This window comes from Myotis brandtii, unplaced genomic scaffold (genome assembly GCF_000412655.1).
Source record: "Myotis brandtii unplaced genomic scaffold, ASM41265v1 scaffold806, whole genome shotgun sequence".
Lineage (NCBI taxonomy): Eukaryota > Metazoa > Chordata > Mammalia > Chiroptera > Vespertilionidae > Myotis > Myotis brandtii.
The window spans coordinates 995,989-1,012,694 of NW_005371249.1; the positions used below are offsets into that span (position 1 = coordinate 995,989).

General features: G+C 52.5%; 1 protein-coding gene across 1 annotated transcript in view; it reads left to right on the plus strand.

Moving 5' to 3' along the window:
- PAX5 (paired box 5) overlaps positions 1-16,706 on the plus strand; it is a 161,486-nt gene that overhangs the window by 30,403 nt on the left and 114,377 nt on the right. The window contains exon 5 of the mRNA XM_014531551.1: positions 1,567-1,695. Within this exon, the coding sequence (XP_014387037.1) occupies positions 1,567-1,695 (129 nt within the window). The remainder of the gene's footprint in view (positions 1-1,566; positions 1,696-16,706) is intronic.

Consider the following 16,706-nt stretch of genomic DNA (forward strand, 5'->3'; position numbering starts at 1 on the left):
CGTCAAAAGCGGGTCTAACTTCCTTCAGCTAGTTTTAACCCAAGGAAAAGGGTTTGAGATTGGGTTTGTAGGTTTTAATGAACCAAGAAAGAATTCCCACGGCCCAGAAGTGGAAATTCAGCTGTACAGCTTGAGGGGGGACCCTGACCACTGACTGGCCGGCCTCTCCCTCGGACTCTGAGGCCCGGAGTTAATGTGAACCTTGCACAAAAACCTCCCCTCCTCCATTCTTATCCTTAAGAACTCAGAGATCTGGTTTCAGTCACAAGTCACGGGCCTCTGCCTACATTTCTGGGCAGGGGAAGTGTAGACTTCCCGGCAGTAGACCCATGGCTGAGCCCTGGCGCTACTGCTTACTGGCTGGCTGGGAGCCAGTCACTTCACCTTTGTGAAGCCTCAGTTTCTTCATTTGATAAGTGGGGATAAATAATAGCAGGCATCAAATGAGAAGCACTGCATTATGTGAAGCCTCTTATTGGTTTTCATTACTAATTAGTGAAGAACAGATTACTATAGGGCAGCGGTTCTCAACCTGTGGGTCGCGACCCCTTTGGGGGTCGAACGACCCTTTCACAGGGGTCGCCTAAGACCATCGGAAAACACATATATACTGAGATATTGTTTTTGTGATTAGTCACTATGCTTTAATTATGTTCAATTTGTAACAATGACATTGGGGGTCACCACAACATGAGGAACGGTATTAAAGGGTCAGGGCATTAGGAAGGTTGAGAACCACTGCTATAGGGGTTAACACTAGTTTCTGGGTTCCAGTCACCACTCTGCCTCTTATTAGCTCTGGGACCTTGGGCAAGTCACTTTCTCTGAGCCTTCGTTCCTTTACCTTTTCAGTGGGATAATAACATGAGCTCGCTTATAAGATTGCAGGATTAAATGAGACAATGCCTGGCATAAGAGTAAGTTATCAGAAAATGTTAGTTATTGTTATTATATATATATCAGTATAACTATATGTTACATATATTACTATATCAGTATTATGTGGTTCATATTAAAATCTATGGAAGGAGAAAAGACAGTGAGGAACTGTAAAAAGAAGGGATAGCCTGCCATTTGGGATTTTGTTGGCTATGTGTGTGAGGGAGCAGGAATTTGGTCCGCATGGATGGGTGGGTATGTAAACAGGGAGCGAACCTGCCTAATGAGTGAGTCTAGGTCTTTTGCGCACTGGCTGGTGGTAGGCCCCACCTCCCCCCCTCTTTCTCTTCTCCATCTCCCTGCTTCCTGTATCCTTGGACAGGCTGGCATTTGAGCGAGTGCCCTTCTTACGCTGCCCCCTTGTTCCTCTCTACACTGTCAGTCCTCTTCACTGCCCTCCTCCCCATCATCCTTCCCAGCAGCAGAGAACCTGGGCTGATGGCCCGAGGGGCACCCTCCTCACCCAGGTGTGGCCACTGCTCCGGCACACGCCCTCTTCCTGTCCCTGCACTTCCACGCTTGCTGGGCAGTCACATCCAGCCCCCTGTAGGTTGAGTGCCCTTGTTTCCGCCCTCTGCCTCTGTTCCCTCTCCTGCCGGGCCCTGACCGCCCTCTCCCTCTGCACAGTGTCCACGGGCTCCGTGACGCAGGTGTCCTCGGTGAGCACGGACTCCGCGGGCTCTTCGTACTCCATCAGCGGCATCCTGGGCATCACGTCCCCCAGCGCCGACACCAACAAGCGTAAGAGAGATGAAGGTAAGAGATGCGGGCACAGCCCTGTCTGGGATGGGCCCGGCGGGATCTGCTCCAGGGCACTCAGTCCGAGGTGGAAGCACAGGTGCCCGCTGAGCACCCCCTTACCTGCAGAGTCCCCGAGTCCCCCACCCAGGCCCAAGCCCTTCCCTGGACATGGAGACCTGGGGAGGGGCAGGCGGGGCTGCCTGGGGCTGTGGATTTCTCGCTGGCCTCCCCCCGTCTTTACCCCTTGAGTGGAGGAAGGTGTGTTTGGCAGAGCCCTGTGAGCTGAGCTTTGAGCCTCTGGGAAGACCTTGCATGTCCACATATGAAGCAGGGTGTGGAGGGTGTGAGGGCGACACGGTGAGTGTCCCCTTTGTGAGGAAGCCTGGAGGAGAGGGAGGGGCTGGGTGTCCTGCAGTGAGAGGGGCACCCATAGGGGTCAGGGGTGGGCTGTGCACACCTCTCTCCAGGGTGGTGATGGTGGGGGCTGAGGAAGTTAATAATCATCTCATCTCTGCCCCGGGCCTGGGAGGAAGGAGTGCAGGGGCCTCCTGGGGATACAAAGAGACAGTCTTCCCACTGGTTTTTCTCAGCCCCTCAGTGCTACCAGCTGGGCTTCTAGAGCTGCCCCGTCCTGTACACTGGCCCAGCTTAACCCGGCTCCCCTTTTCCCTGGATGGGCTGCCAGCGCCGCTGACATAACGGGTTTGAGAGGAAGAGCGACCCTCTGGGAGTCTGTAAAACCTTAGTCAGGAAAGGAAAAAAAAACAAAAGCGGGCCTTGGTCTAGGACCTGGGAGCAGCGTGACAGAAATCTTGATTCAATTTTTCTGTTCCTCGGCACAATTCCCGTTCCCAGCTCCCTGTAAGGGATGTATGTTCTGGCGAGCACGTGCCTAAGTACTTAAGATCTGTAACTAGAAAATAGAGTCGGCCCGGCAGTGGATTGGCCTGTGGTCTGCGTGTTCCAGGCATCACAGGAGCTGAGTCTGTGGCTGCTGTTTGGAGCTGTGGGGGTGCTTGGGGATGATTCACGGCTTTGGGAGCCTGCCTCCCCTCTTTCCTGCCCCTGGCACTCAGAGCCGATGTCTTTAACTCAGTGGGTGGCTGTGCTGTGTTATGCAGGAGGCACTGGGCCTACCATCTCTGTTGGTTTATGGGGTTGAAGGTGTCATCTTTTCTCCTATTGTCACCTGGACTCGGATAAGATGTGCCCAAGCTGGGGCCGGGCTGTGTTTGATCGCGGTGGATGGGCCAGCTGGGTGCAGCTCCCTCAGAGGCTGAGGGAGCCAGGCAGAGATTTTTGGAGGAAGAAACAAATCTAGTTGGATGTTTACCGTCAAACAGACAGGTCCTGATTTGGGGGGATTGTCTTATTGTGTGTGTGGAGAGTTGTACTGGATTCTAGTCTCCGATCAGAGGTCACTGCTTAGCCTTGAAAACTGCTTTAAAGGGTGTAGAATGGCTGGCATTTGGGTGTTGTTAGTGTAGACTGCTCTGTGCTGGTCACATCATTCTTAAGGACTGTGACCATTTGGGGTATTGGCCGTTAATGGGGATAGTGACAAATTAGGATGTCCAGAGGGGTGTAACCTGGATGGAGGGGGATCCGGAGAACTTCTCAAAGCTCTAGGGATGTTTTGGCACAAAGAAGAGAAGAATATGCTGAATTGGATTGTTTCCTTCAACATTTGGAGGGCTGACATGGAAGGCAAGAGCAATGAGACTTTGCTGTGTGGCCTCAAAGGCTAGCATGTAGCAGATGCAGAGATTTCAGCTCAGTATAAAAAAGAACATTGTAAATATGAGAATGGTCTAGGGCAGTGGTTCTCAACCTTCTGGCCCTTTAAATACAGTTCCTCATGTTGTGACCCAACCATAAAATTATTTTCGTTGCTACTTCATAACTGTAATGTTGCTACTGTTATGAATCGTAATGTAAATATCTGATATGCAGGATAGTCTTAGGTGACCCCTGTGAAAGGGTCGTTCGACTGCCAAAGGGGTTGCGACCCACAGGTTGAGAACCGCTGGTCTAGGGCAAGAAGGCGCTGCCTTAGGAGGTAGTGAGTTTCTTGTCACTAGAACTATGTAAGTAGAGCCTAGGTGGCCGCTCACTGGGCTGCCGTACAATAGTATGAGGAATCAGGTGCAGGATTGGATGATCTTTGAGCTCCTCCCAGTTTTGAAATTTATGATTGAGCCCTGATGCCCAGGAAGACTTGGGAGGTGATTCAGTCAGTGCTCTGGGGGCTGAGGGAGAATGATATGATGGTCTTGGAAGCTTATAGGAAGGCCAACCAGCAAACAGGCCCCCCACCCCTGCCCTGCATCAGGGAAAGTGTTATGGCTGAGCAGAGAGGTGGGGCAGAAGTGCCCTTGCTCACATCAGCAAGCTGTCTGGAAGGAGCACTGCCTAGTGCTCCCCACTGCTCTTTCTCCAACTCGCTCTGCATCTCCTGGATCCTTGCATTGATTTCGGAGAGTTGAAGAAGCAGAGATTGCCAGCCACATTTTATAGAGGAGGAACCTGAGGCTCAGGGAGTTCCTTGAAGTTGGCAAAGCCACACAGGCTGGCATGCCCTAGGGCAGGGGTCCTCAAACTTTTAAACAGGGGGCCAGTTCACTGTCCCTCAGACCGTTGGAGGGCCGGACTATAGTTTTAAAAAAAACTATGAACAAATTTCTATTCACACTGCACATATCTTATTTTGAAGTAAAAAAACAAAATGGGAACAAATACAATATTTGTATTTGCATGTGGCCCACGGGCCGTAGTTTGAGGACCCCTGCCCTAGGGCCTAGGACAGTGATGGCGAACCTTTTGAGCTCGGCGTGTCAGCATTTTGAAAAACCCTAACTTAACTCTGGTGCCGTGTCACATATAGACATTTTTTTATCTTTGCAACCATAGTAAAACAAAGACTTATATTTTTGATATTTATTTTATATATTTAAATGCTATTTAACAAAGAAAAATCAACCAAAAAAATGAGTTCGCGTGTCATCTCTGACACGCGTGTCATAGGTTCGCCATCACTGGACTAGAGGGTCAGGAGGAGCTGGAGAGCCCCTGAGGCCTCAGCCTCAGGTATTGTCTGGCCACCTGCCACCCCACCCCCCACCCCCCCGCAGAGAGGCGGTTTGGGGGTGGAGCAGCTGGGGAGGGTGTGAGGAGGAGTTTCCAGCAGAAGGGCATGGTCAGAGTGTGGTGAGAAAGTAAGAACCAGCCACGGGGGAAGCACGGGGGAATTGCCAGGTGCATTGGAGGGCTGGCCCACTGGGACAGCAGACCATGGCACCATTTTTCTCAGGAGGCCTCAGCAGCCTGGGGGAAGGGCCACGGGGCAAAAGAAGCATTAGGGAGCAAGAGGAAGACTACTGAGTGTCCCACCCCCATTTCTCAGAGGAGGTGCCTGGGGCTCCGCAAGGTGGAGTCACTTGTTCAGCTCTGGTTTGCAGGCATCTCCAACTTGGACTTGGGTGTTGCCCTGTGGGCATTTCCTGGCACCACTCTCTGCCCAGGCCGCAGGGCATGGGTGGATGGTAATAGAGTCCAGTCACAGAGGGCCTGCACTCCAGAGCTCACAGGCTGGTGCAAAAGACTGGCAAACCCAAAGCCCCTTCAGTGTGTGAGGTAATGTGCGATGGGGGGGGGGGGGCATGGGGGGGGGAAGATGACGCCAGGAGAGCAAGGCGGGGAGGGGCCAATTTTGACCAAAAGGATCTGGAAACGCTCTTTAGAGGAAGTGGCCCTTTACAGAGAAAATAATATTTTCCACTGCTTCTGTTGTTAAATTTAAATTAATTAAAATACAATAAAACTAGAAATTTAGTTTCCCAGTTGCACTAACCACATGTTAAATGCTCAGTAGCCACCTGTGGTGGCTCCTGTATTGGACGACATGGCTTGAATACAGCGTGTGACACATCGTAGATGCTCCGTGGTGCAGGGGACCAGCCACATGTCCGCAGAGGGTTAAAGGCAGCTACAGGGAGGCAGAGAATGGCTCCGTGCAAGAACAGCTTCAGTCTCTTAGTTGGGCTGAACTAGGGCTTTCGTGGAGAGGGCTGTGGGGTGGGCCTCAGGAGTCCAGCTGGGCTTGGGGGCCAGAGCCTGAGGCCGTGCCTCCCTCCCCGGAAGGCCCAGAGGAGGAGGTGCTGGGGCTGGACTTGGCAGAGCAGCCATGGGTGAAAGGGCAGCCCCAGACCCTCTGTTTCTTCCTGGGCCTTTGATCTCTGGTGGGGCCTCCTTCTGCCCATCTCCAGGGCCCCCATTCAGGTCCCCTCGACCTCCCCTCCCCTCATCTCCCCAGAGTTTGAAAGGCCCCGGACACACCGAGGTCAGCGGAGTGCGAATCCCTTTCACTAGCTCAGAAAGCCGCCGATGCAGCAGCAGCTTGGGCTCCGGGACCAGGAGCTTCTTGTTAGGCGGTGGAGGGTGCGTGGCAGGTGGCATTTCCCGCCTTCCGGGCCCTGGCTGCCCTCTGCCTGACGAGGCACAGGAAGGGCGGCCAAAACCCAGAGTGGCCTGTCCTTTACAAGCGATGCCAAGCCCTGTAGACCCTCATGAGGAGGTTTGGGGGCATTTAGCAGGGGTTCCTGTCATGACCGTTCATCCCTCTTTATGGGGGTGTCTGTCTGCTCATGTCTTTTGTTTGGGGGTGCACCTCATCCAGTGTTATCTGCCTCTGTTTATGTCTTGTGTATTGAGACTTCCTCTGTGTCTGCTTCTGTCTCCTGGTCTAGTGTTCTCTCTCTCTCTCTCTCTCTCTCTCTCTCTCTCTCTCTCTCTCACACACACACACACACACACACACACACACACACACACACGTTCACTATCTCTGTCTTTTTGTATTCACTCTTGCTCTCTCTTACCACCTCCCTTCTTCAAGGCTGGGAGCCCCACCTCAGCCCTGCCCTGCAGACCTCCATGGAGCCGTCCGTGGGGAGGGAAGTGGTTTCAGAAGCTCACAGACCAGTCAGGGTCCAGGGTCCTCTTGACCGTGGGCAGGCCCTGGCCTCCCTCTCTTAGGACCCTCTTTGTTTGCTGGACACTCAGACCTTGTCTGCTGCTCTGGGCTCTGGGCTCTGGGCTCTGGGCAGAAGACAGGAGGCTGGAGCAGACGGTGCAGAGGCCTTCTGTTTCCCAGAGGGAAGGGGGTGTGGGAAAGCTGCCATCATTGGAGGTGTGAGCAGGGGCAGGAGCACCGTGGGAGGCATGCTGGGTGGGACTCTGACTTCTGAGGGCAGGTGCGTCCTGGGCAGCATGTGCTTCCCAACCGCCCTCTGCCTGGAAGGGGCTCTGCCTGCTTGTCTTTCCCTCCTGCCACCCGAGCAGGAACTGTAAGCAGCCCGTGTGGCACCAGGATTCCACAGACCTCTGCTTTCTGGAGAGCCCAAAGCAAGGTGTTGAGGTATTGAGACCAGGACACGGGCTCACAGGCCAGGGATGAACTGGTTGGAGGACTGTCTGTGATGAAACCTTGGGCATGTTAATCTCCCTGAGCCTCCCTCTTGTCTTTTGGAAAACAGGGGTGGCACCAGTTTTACGGTTCCTGTGAGGATAACATGAAGTCACACCCCGGAAGGGTTTAGCCCCAGGGCCCGGTGGCAGGTGGTCATAAATGGCCAGGGAAGGAGACTGGGGCTCCAGGCTGTGAGGCCAGCCCCAGGCTGAGGGCAAGCAGGCTCCGGCCAGAGTTCTATTTGCCAGCTGAAACTGGCTGATCTGCCCACCCCCGACTTCCTGTTTGTAACAGTCTCCTGCTGTGGGCATCAAGACTGAACAACAGTGCCCCCAGGTGTCAGCCGCAAAACGAAGGGCCACTCTGGCTTTCTTGATTTCCCAGCCCCCTCGATGGAAGAATGAAAGGATAAAGCCCAGTTTCCTATGAAGATGGCCCTGGGTACACGGGGTGGGGGAGGCCTCCAGGGTGGAGGGCAGAAGGCAGAGCGCCTGGCCTGGGAGGGCTGGGCATCTGGGAGTTGAGGTCACCAGCTTGGACCTCTACACTCCCCTGTCAGAGCCAGAAGAGCCTTGGAGAGCACCCAGGACATGTCACCCAGTCATTATCCAGGTGGGAAAACAGGATTGGTGAAGAGAAAGGGGTAGTAACCAGGTCCCATAGTAAAAACCCAGAAAAACCGGAGGGAGACAAAGGACTCCTCAGAACATCCTTGGTCTCCTGCTGCGTTTGATGTGACAGATCTCACTTTTTTCTCTCCCCTCGTTTCTTCCATTCTCCTAAGTCCATCTTGTGTCCCTTGTTGAAAGCTACCAGGAACCGTTAGCCTGACCCCACCATGACCAGACCCGGGGGGGAGGGTGGCAGCTGACCCACTAATCCCCCAGGGTTAACTTCAACTCTTGACAGAGTCCTGACCTTCCCACCCCGCCTCCCTCCCATTCCTCCTCCTCAGCCCGTCCGTGCTTCCTGTCCCTGTGCAGTCTCTGAGCTTTCCTGTCTCTGGGCAGCTCCCACTCACCCCTTGGTCCTCCATGAGGTGTCCCCTGGATGTGCCCCCAGGCTGGCCCTGCAGGTCCATGGACCTTATGCAGGTACAAGGACCATTGCTGTGAGGGCATCACTTGGAACCCAGGCGGCCGTTGCAGCCTGGCTGTCATGCTTTACTCGGCTTGCCCTGTATTTGAAATGACTTGACTTAGTTACCAGCATTTAAAAATCAGAAGATTTCACATAGAGATGTCTGGCTTTTCTTGGGAAAAAGCCCATCAGATCTGGCAACACTTGGTGGGCCTCCTTACGTGGCCACAATCTTCTGGGGCCGCTGGGCTGTTCTTCAGACTGCTCCCTACTCACCCTGCTCACAACATTGGTGTTCTGTGTTGCACTTCCAGACGCCTTTGAGTTTCCGAGTCCTAGTGTGGACGCAGAACATGTTTCATTGAGTCCAGCCTGTGGCAGCTGAAGCCTATGGAGGCAGGGCCCTGACCTGATGAGGCCGTGTGTGTGTGTGTGTGTGTGTGTGTGTGTGTGTGTGTGTGTGGTCAGGGAAGAGGGAAGTCCAGCTCTCAGGCCAGAGGTGGGGGGAGTAGGAGAGGCAGTAGGGCAGGGAGAAGGAGTGGTGGGGGGAGTAGGAGAGGCAGTAGGGCAGGGAGAAGGAGGCACCCCTCTTGACAGCCCAGAAGAACAGTGAGCTTGAAGTCATTCAGTCCACACCATCCAGACTAGTCCAGGCACAGTGGGCGCAGGCTTGCCCAGGGAGGGCAGGGGGTAGTTGGTGATAGAGATGATAAGGACCAGGTTTCCATCTCCATGCCCGGCTGGCCACTCCTTCCAGCCTTGCATTCACTGGCCCCTTAGCTCACCCCTCTTGACAGCCCAGAAGAACAGTGAGCTTGAAGTCATTCAGTCCACACCATCCAGACTAGTCCAGGCACAGTGGGCGCAGGCTTGCCCAGGGAGGGCAGGGGGTAGTTGGTGATAGAGATGATAAGGACCAGGTTTCCATCTCCATGCCCGGCTGGCCACTCCTTCCAGCCTTGCATTCACTGGCCCCTTAGCTGAGCCCCAGGCAGACAGGTTTCAGAGGCTTCCTTGGTAAAGCAGGGGACTGAGGCCAGGTGGTCAGTCAGAGGGGCTCCTTGGGCCTCTCCCTAGTGCCAAGGGCCTGTCCCTTGGGTGGTGGGTCAGGTTTCGGTTCCTCCCAGCCCCTGGGTCTCTGAGTTTCACTTTGATTCACTGAGTGGGAGCCTTCATGAGAGCCAAAGCCACTGAACACCCTCTCCACCCCAACCCCCACCTCTTTGCCCACCTGCTTTGCCCAGGGCCCCTCCTTCCCTCCCCCCACAAACTCCTTTTCCCATGGGACTGTGCACTGGTGTCTGGAGAGCCCCGGGGGGGATGCGAAGGGCCGGGAGGGGGCGGGGGCACAGTGTGAGGATCTCAGCTCAGAGAGTGGGTTCTGGGCCCAGAACAAGAGTTGAGGGGTCAGAGGGTGTAGAGCAGTGGTTCTCAACCTTCCTAATGCCGCGACCCTTTAATACAGTTCCTCATGTTGTGGTGACCCCCAACCATAAAATTATTTTTGTTGCTACTTCATAACTGTAATGTTGCTACTGTTATGAATCGTAATGTAAATATCTGACATGCAGGATGTATTTAGGCGACCCCTGTGAAAGGGTCGTCCGACCCCCAAAGGGGTCGCGACCCACAGGTTGAGAACCGCTGGTGTAGAGTCTCCTCGCCGCCGTGAGCCAGCCCCTGGAATGGAGTGGCTTTCTTCACACCCGTATGCCCTGCTGCCTTGTGAGGCAGAGGGTCCCCCAGTCCTTTCTCTCTGGCTTTGGAATATGGATTAGCCCTCGGCCGGCCGCAGAGCCTGTGGTTCAGGGACTCTGCAGCGCGGCCTTGTGAGGCAGAGGGTCCCCCAGTCCTTTCTCTGTGGCTTTGGAATATGGATTAGCCCTCGGCCGGCCCGGCCGCAGAGCCTGTGGTTCAGGGACTCTGCAGCGCTCCAAGTTACTAGAGACTCTTGAGGCAGGGGAAGGAGCCTGGGAGGGGGCGCCAGGGGCTCTGGGTTCCACCCCGACTCTGTGGCTGACTTGCTGGTGACCATAAGGAAACCCTTCCTCTTGCTGGCCTCAGCCTTCGCATCTATAATGCAGGATTAATAAACTCCTAAGGCTCTTTTTGGTAGCAAGATTCTGAGCTTCTCCTGGTCCCATGTCAAGTCCTTTGGCTTTATTTTAGGTCAGTGGTTCTCAAACTTTTTGTATTGGGACCCATTAAAAATGATTTTAAAAAACCGTGCAAGAACGTTTTTCGTATATGTGGGTTAATTAAAATGGACAAAATTTAAACCTTTATGTATTAACTTATTAAAAATAACAGTAATAAACAAGGAACTTAAGTAATATTTTTGAAATAAGAGAGAACTCTATTTTCCAAACCAAAACAACTTCGGGTGGGATTGCTTTAGGATTTTGCAAATCTCCTTCGTGTCTGACTTAACAGAGGACAGCTGGGTTTTCATGTCTCCTGCATCTGCTGTGCTGTGACATCACGCACCCTGGAGCCTCTGGGAAACTCCGCTGTTACTTATGAGAGCGTGAGAGTGAAGAAATCCATCTTGGTGTTACCATGAAAACAGCTTTGCCCTCACAGACCCCTTAAAAGGCTCTCGGGGACCCCCATAGGGGATCCTGGATTAGACCTTGAGAATCTCCGCTTCGGGCTGCTTGCAAACTCTGGTAGGAACAGAAGCTAAATGGCTTTAGTTTTTTAAAAGGTATCATCATTGTGTCCTGTTCTTAGCTCCTGAAGGCAGTGAGAGTCATGACGGGTCTTTGAGCTGGGGCGGGGGTGGGGTGGGGCGTAACAAAACACACTGGCTTGTCTTCTAGCAGATTGGGGTATGCAGTGCTTCTTCATTTCTCCCCCTTCCCTCCTCCCCCTCCTCCCCCTCCTCCCACTCCTTCTTTCCCTCTTCCTCCCCCCTCCTCTTCTTCTATTAAACAATGGCATTTTTTTTGTTTCTTTGTTTGTTTTTATTGATTTTAGAGAGAGGAAGGGAAAAAGAGAAACACTGATTTTCTGTTCCGTTTATTTATGCATTCATTGGTTGATTCTTGTTTGTGCCCCCACCGGGGATGGAACCCACAACCTTAGTGTACTGGGATGATGCTCTAACCAACTGAGCTGCCCGGCTAGGGCTGCAGTGCTTCTTAATCCTCTCCCAAGCTTGCGCTTACACAAGAAAGGCACAGCTACTGCGGTTCCTTTCAGTTCCAGTGGATCATCTGTAGGGTTTGAGGTTTGATCTCCCTCCAGTGGGCTTCCTTCGGGGGCCAACAGCAGCACCCAGTGCTCCCTCAGAGCCTGGGAGTGGGCGTTTGGGACCCAACCATGTCTCCCCTTCTCAGCTGAGCTCTGCATTAGTCTGCAGACCCCGAGACCCCACCCTGGGCTTCGTTTGGGTGGTGGAGGTGGTGGTGGCGGTGGTGGGGAATCAGCAAATGATACTGATTAGGAATGAAACAAAATAAAATGAAATAAAGAAGTGGGTTTGGTATTTATCTCGACTCCTGGCATTTGAGGAAAAGCAGGTCTGAAAGGCAGTTGGGAAAGGATAGATTTTTGTTCTGATTCCATAGGGGCTTCTGTTTTTTTCTGGAATGCCAGTGGCTGGTCACTCATGTGTGTGTGTGTGTGTAATTTCACTTTGAAATGTCCAGTTTTCATTTTTATTGGTACAAGTTTATCTAATGGACTACAATGGAGGTGAGGGAGAAAAAGAGAATGTCTTAAGGTAATTTAAGAAGCATTGAGAGAGGGAGAATAAAAGGTGCTAGAGAAGATATGTGTGAGAAGGGGGTTGCTTGTCGTGAAATGAACTGAGCTAGGAAAGGAAACAGAGAGAAAGGCGTGGCTAGAGAAGCTAGACTAGCTTAGAGAGACTACAGAAGAGGATGAGAAGTGACAAAGGGGTCAGACAATTCCCAGCACCAGCCACCAGGTGGCACCATTGACCCAAGACAGCTTAGTTGCCATTCAGGGTTAGGGACAAGAGGGGTAACAGGGCAGTGTACTGGCCACTTGTGGTGTGCTTCTAACTCGGTAGGGGTGCGGGCCAGAGAGGCTGACCATGTGCCAGAGTCACATCTCCGCCAGCATTTAGTCAAGGTAGGGGGAGGCGGGACCATCGACATGGGCGATCAATCTGGTCCTTCCTCACCTCCGTGATGCAGATGTCCTGGGAGTCAAGCCCTTGGTTCTGTTCTAAGCCTTGACTTGCTGTGTGACCTTGGGCAAGTCACGCCTCTCTGTCTTGTTTTCCTCATGTTAAAGTGTGGAGACTTGAACAGATGCCTTTAAGGGTCTTTGGGCTCTGACGTTTGTGGTGTGCTGACAGAGCCCTGGGGTTGCAGTTCATTTCAGGGTCTTCCTCTCTCAGCTGTGTGACCTTGGGCAGCTCACTTCCCCATCTGTTGGGATTATAGCAACATCTCCCTTACAGACTTTTGTATAAAATAGCAGGTTGGGAAATGCTGTGAAGTCTTTTCTGGGGCTGTGGGAGAGGGAGGGGTTGCTATTTATCATTTTTCCTGGAATGTAACTTACCCAGAAGCCGGCATTCTGCCACCCTCATAGCTCAGAAAGTTTGTGTCTCTGCCTGTGGCCACACACACAAAAAAAGGCTTTATGGCAGGTGCTTGCTTAAGAGCACTGCATCTCTGCCCTAAATATCTTTGGTACCAAGATTCTGAGCTTCATTTTCTCCATCCCCACTACTACTGCCTTGGCCAAGCACTCTCTCCTCTCATTTGGACTATTGCTATGGCCTCCCAGTGGGTCCCCACCTCCAATGCCCCTGACTTCTCCAAACAGTTCGCCTTCCATATAGCAGCCCCAGTGGCACTTCTGGAAAAACAGTTCTAAACAGTGACTTGCTTGACGGGTTTTGAGCATTCAGATCTGCCCGTTGTTCTCAGAAGCCAGTCAAACTTTCCCCAAGACTGCAGGGCCTTCCATGGTGAGACCCCTGCCCATCCCACAAGCCACATCCCTCCGCACCCTCCTCTTTTCATGCTCACTGCAGTCCCACCAGACCTCTTCCCGTGCCTTGAGTATCACTTGTTCTTTCCTTGTTGTAGCCTAAGGGTTACTTGCACGGTTTGTAGGGCCGGGCACCTGGGGTTCTGGTGCTGACTCCACCAATGTCTGCTCATGTGGCTTTGGGCAAGTTATTTGATCTCCTCAAGCCTCAGTTTCCCTATACGTAAAACCAGGGTACCCGTTGTGCCTATGATTGGTTTGTTAGGTGGACGGAATGAGGTAATGCATGTAAAGTGACCAGGATGACCCTGATGCGTGCTCAATAAAGGGTGCCTTTTATTCTGATGCTGTTCCCACTGCCGGAAAAATTGCCCTCCCATCCCACCATTTTTACCAGCTGACACGCCCAAAGTGCAGGATCCAGCTGACATGTCACTTCCTAGGACCTAGGTGAAGGCTTCCTTGATGCTCTACCGTTAGCTCCCCTGGCCCGGTCTGCAGCAACACAGAACCTACCTGTTGACAAAAGTATCACATTTGTTACTTGTCTCTCTTCCTTGTGATGCTGTGAGCCCCACAGGGGCCAGAACAGTGTCTGTAGCCATCACCATTGTCACCTGGTGCTCAGCACAGGGCCTGGCTCATGGTAGCAAATATGTACAGAAGAGGACTCTGAATGTCATAGAAGCCTGGAGGCCATCTGGTGGGTGCAGATTGCTGAGTCAAACCCAGAGCCTTGCACATCAAATGTCCTCCTCTGCCCGGCGGCGTGGCTCAGTGGCTGAGCATCAACCTATGGACCAGGAGGTCACAGTTCAATTCCGGGTCAAGGCACATGCCTGGGGGTGGGCTCGATCCCCAGTGTGGGGCATGCAGAAGGCAGCCAATCAATGATTCTCTCTCATCGTTGATGTTTCTATCTCTGGCTCCCTCTCCCTTCCTCTCTGAAAGCAATAAAAATATTTTTTAAAAAGTTCTCCCCCTCCTGCCTGACCTCAGAGTCTATTCTCTGGCTGAGTCTGGCCTCGTTGAAAGGATCTCATGACAACCATTCTAGAGGGAGAGGGAGCCCTCCCATGGTCTAAACACACACACACACACACACACACACACACACACACACTGATATGCTGCTGGGGCCTGCGGCCCTTGTTCTGCCTGCCTTGCCTGAGTATATGTTCCAGGTGTATATAGACCATGGCCCCAAACAGAAACTATAATGGCTAGAACTAAATGAGTGTTTCCTATATACATTTTTAATTATTACCCATTCAATACTCACCACCACTGTATCCGGTGAATATTCTTATTATTCCTTCGGTCTGAGGGCCGACGCTATAACCACTGAGCAAACCTGCCAAGGCCCTAAAATATTTTGGTTAGGACTGGCACATGGCCAGCTGTAAAAATATCAGCTACTATTATTGCTACCAAGAGAGCAGAGCTTTTACCCTGCGTCCAGATTCCTCAAGGCAGCCTTGTTATGAACTTTCTAAATTCCCAGCTTTTTAGTTTTCTCTTTCTCTGTTTTTTAATGATAATTTTATTTATACTGCTAGGTCTGGTGATAGGATTATTCAGGCTACAGTCAGAACAAAAGACGTACCCACCAGAGTTTAGACTAGCAGGATTTTAGTTCCATGTTTCAGAAGCTAATAATTTAGTTATAGATGAGGGCAGCTTGCAGAGGCAGGACGAGCTGGACATGGAGTGGCGAGGCCTGGGTTCCTGGTTCCAATCCAGCCACTATCTGGCTGTGTGATCAGTCAGGTCCCTGGCCTCTGGGTCCTTGATGTGGATGCAATGAGCCCAGACAACCCTTCCAGCTCCCGATCCTCCCTCCTCCCTCCTCCCTGCTCCCTGCTGTTCCCCCTCCCTCCTCCTCCATCTTCTCTCTCTTCATTTCCTTTCTGTCTGAGACACAAATGCCATCCAGCACTTTTGAATGGTACTTTTGTTCCGCTAACATCTCTTTTCTGAAAAGAAGGATCAGTCAGGTTTGTATCTTTTAAATGCTAGCACATTTTATCAGTTAAGAACCTGCATACCTCTCTCCCATGGCCTTAAGGAGACAGAAGAAGCAGAAAAAGGGGAAGGTTTATGGGAGACAGTGGAGGAAAAGCAACAACATCTCTTTGGGGGCCCGATGTATGGATGGTCCCTCCAGAAATGCCTTCTTTTCCGGAGTCCCCTTCCTCCCCTCTTCCCCTGACCCTAAGCATTTTTCAGCCTGACTCCAGTTATGACTTGTGTCCCTCTTAGTTCTCCATAGAATGGGGAGGGTGCAAGAGCAGAGCCTATGACTGAGTCATACTTGTCTCAAGACCTTGGTCGTAGGGCTTAGAGCACTGGACTTGGAGTCCCAGGACCCTGGGTTTGAGGGATGGCTTTGCACTCCCACGCTGGCGTTCTTGGGCAATACATTCTGGGCCTTGATTTCTTATTGGCAAAAGAAAGCAGAAAGCCTTCCTCAAAGTCTCGTACAAAATCAGCGAGGAGCAATGCCTGGGACAGTGCTTTGGAAACTGTAAAGCTCTATGGAGGTGTCCTTGTAGCTCGTTTCACGTGCCTGCTCTGTGACCTTGGGATCTTAACTTCGCCAAGGGTCAGTTCTCCCATCTGTAAAATGGGGACCATAATCCTTAGATCATACAATCACTATGAGACTTTCATAATGAATGTAAAACAGTTCCTGGCAGTGGCAGGTGCCTGGGTCTAGGTTAGTTGCCTCGTCCCTTTCCCTTTCTTATTTCTTCACACTCCCTCCCCACCCCTGTGAGTACAGGGCACAATAGTTAAGCCACAGGCTTCTGAAGTCTAGTTACCCAGTCTGAAATCCAATGGGCCACTTCTTGCCTGGGGGATCTGAGGCGGTTTCCCTCACCTGGGCTTCCATCCATTCCCTTGCCTGTAAGAGAAGGAAAGCAATATCTGGTGAAGAGGGTTGTCTGGCCGGTCAGGCCATGCCCATAGATGACTGGAGACAGCGCCAGGGCCAGTGAATGGTAGTGATTCCGCCAGATCTTGTTCCCTCCACACACCCAGACACAGGACCCCAGCCGCCATCCCCTTCAGGGCCCGTGCAGAAAGCCAGACCTGAGCAGCGAGGAGAGGGATCTGCTCAAGGTCGCACCAGGACTCATGTGCCAAGGTCTTGGAGGAATCTCCAGGGATTCCACCGGCCTGCCTTGCGGACAAAGCCCCTCCAAGGGGCCCGACCCTCCTCTTCGGCTCTGCTCTCCCGGGCGCCCCCTTGGCCCGGAAGGGGGGGCGGGCAAGCGCCTGCCAGGAGGGCAACAAGATTTTCCTGCCCGATATGGGAGGAGAAATAAATGCGATCGCGTCGGAACGTGGCGCAAAAAGAAGGGAGCGCGCGGCGCCCTCGGGAAGGGGGCGGCCCTCCCGCCCGGCGTCCGCGCAGCATTTGCAATTTAATTGACATTTGGCGGCAGGAAGCCAATCAGTATAAGTCAATTGACGTTCCGAGATAAAACTAATCGCAGGG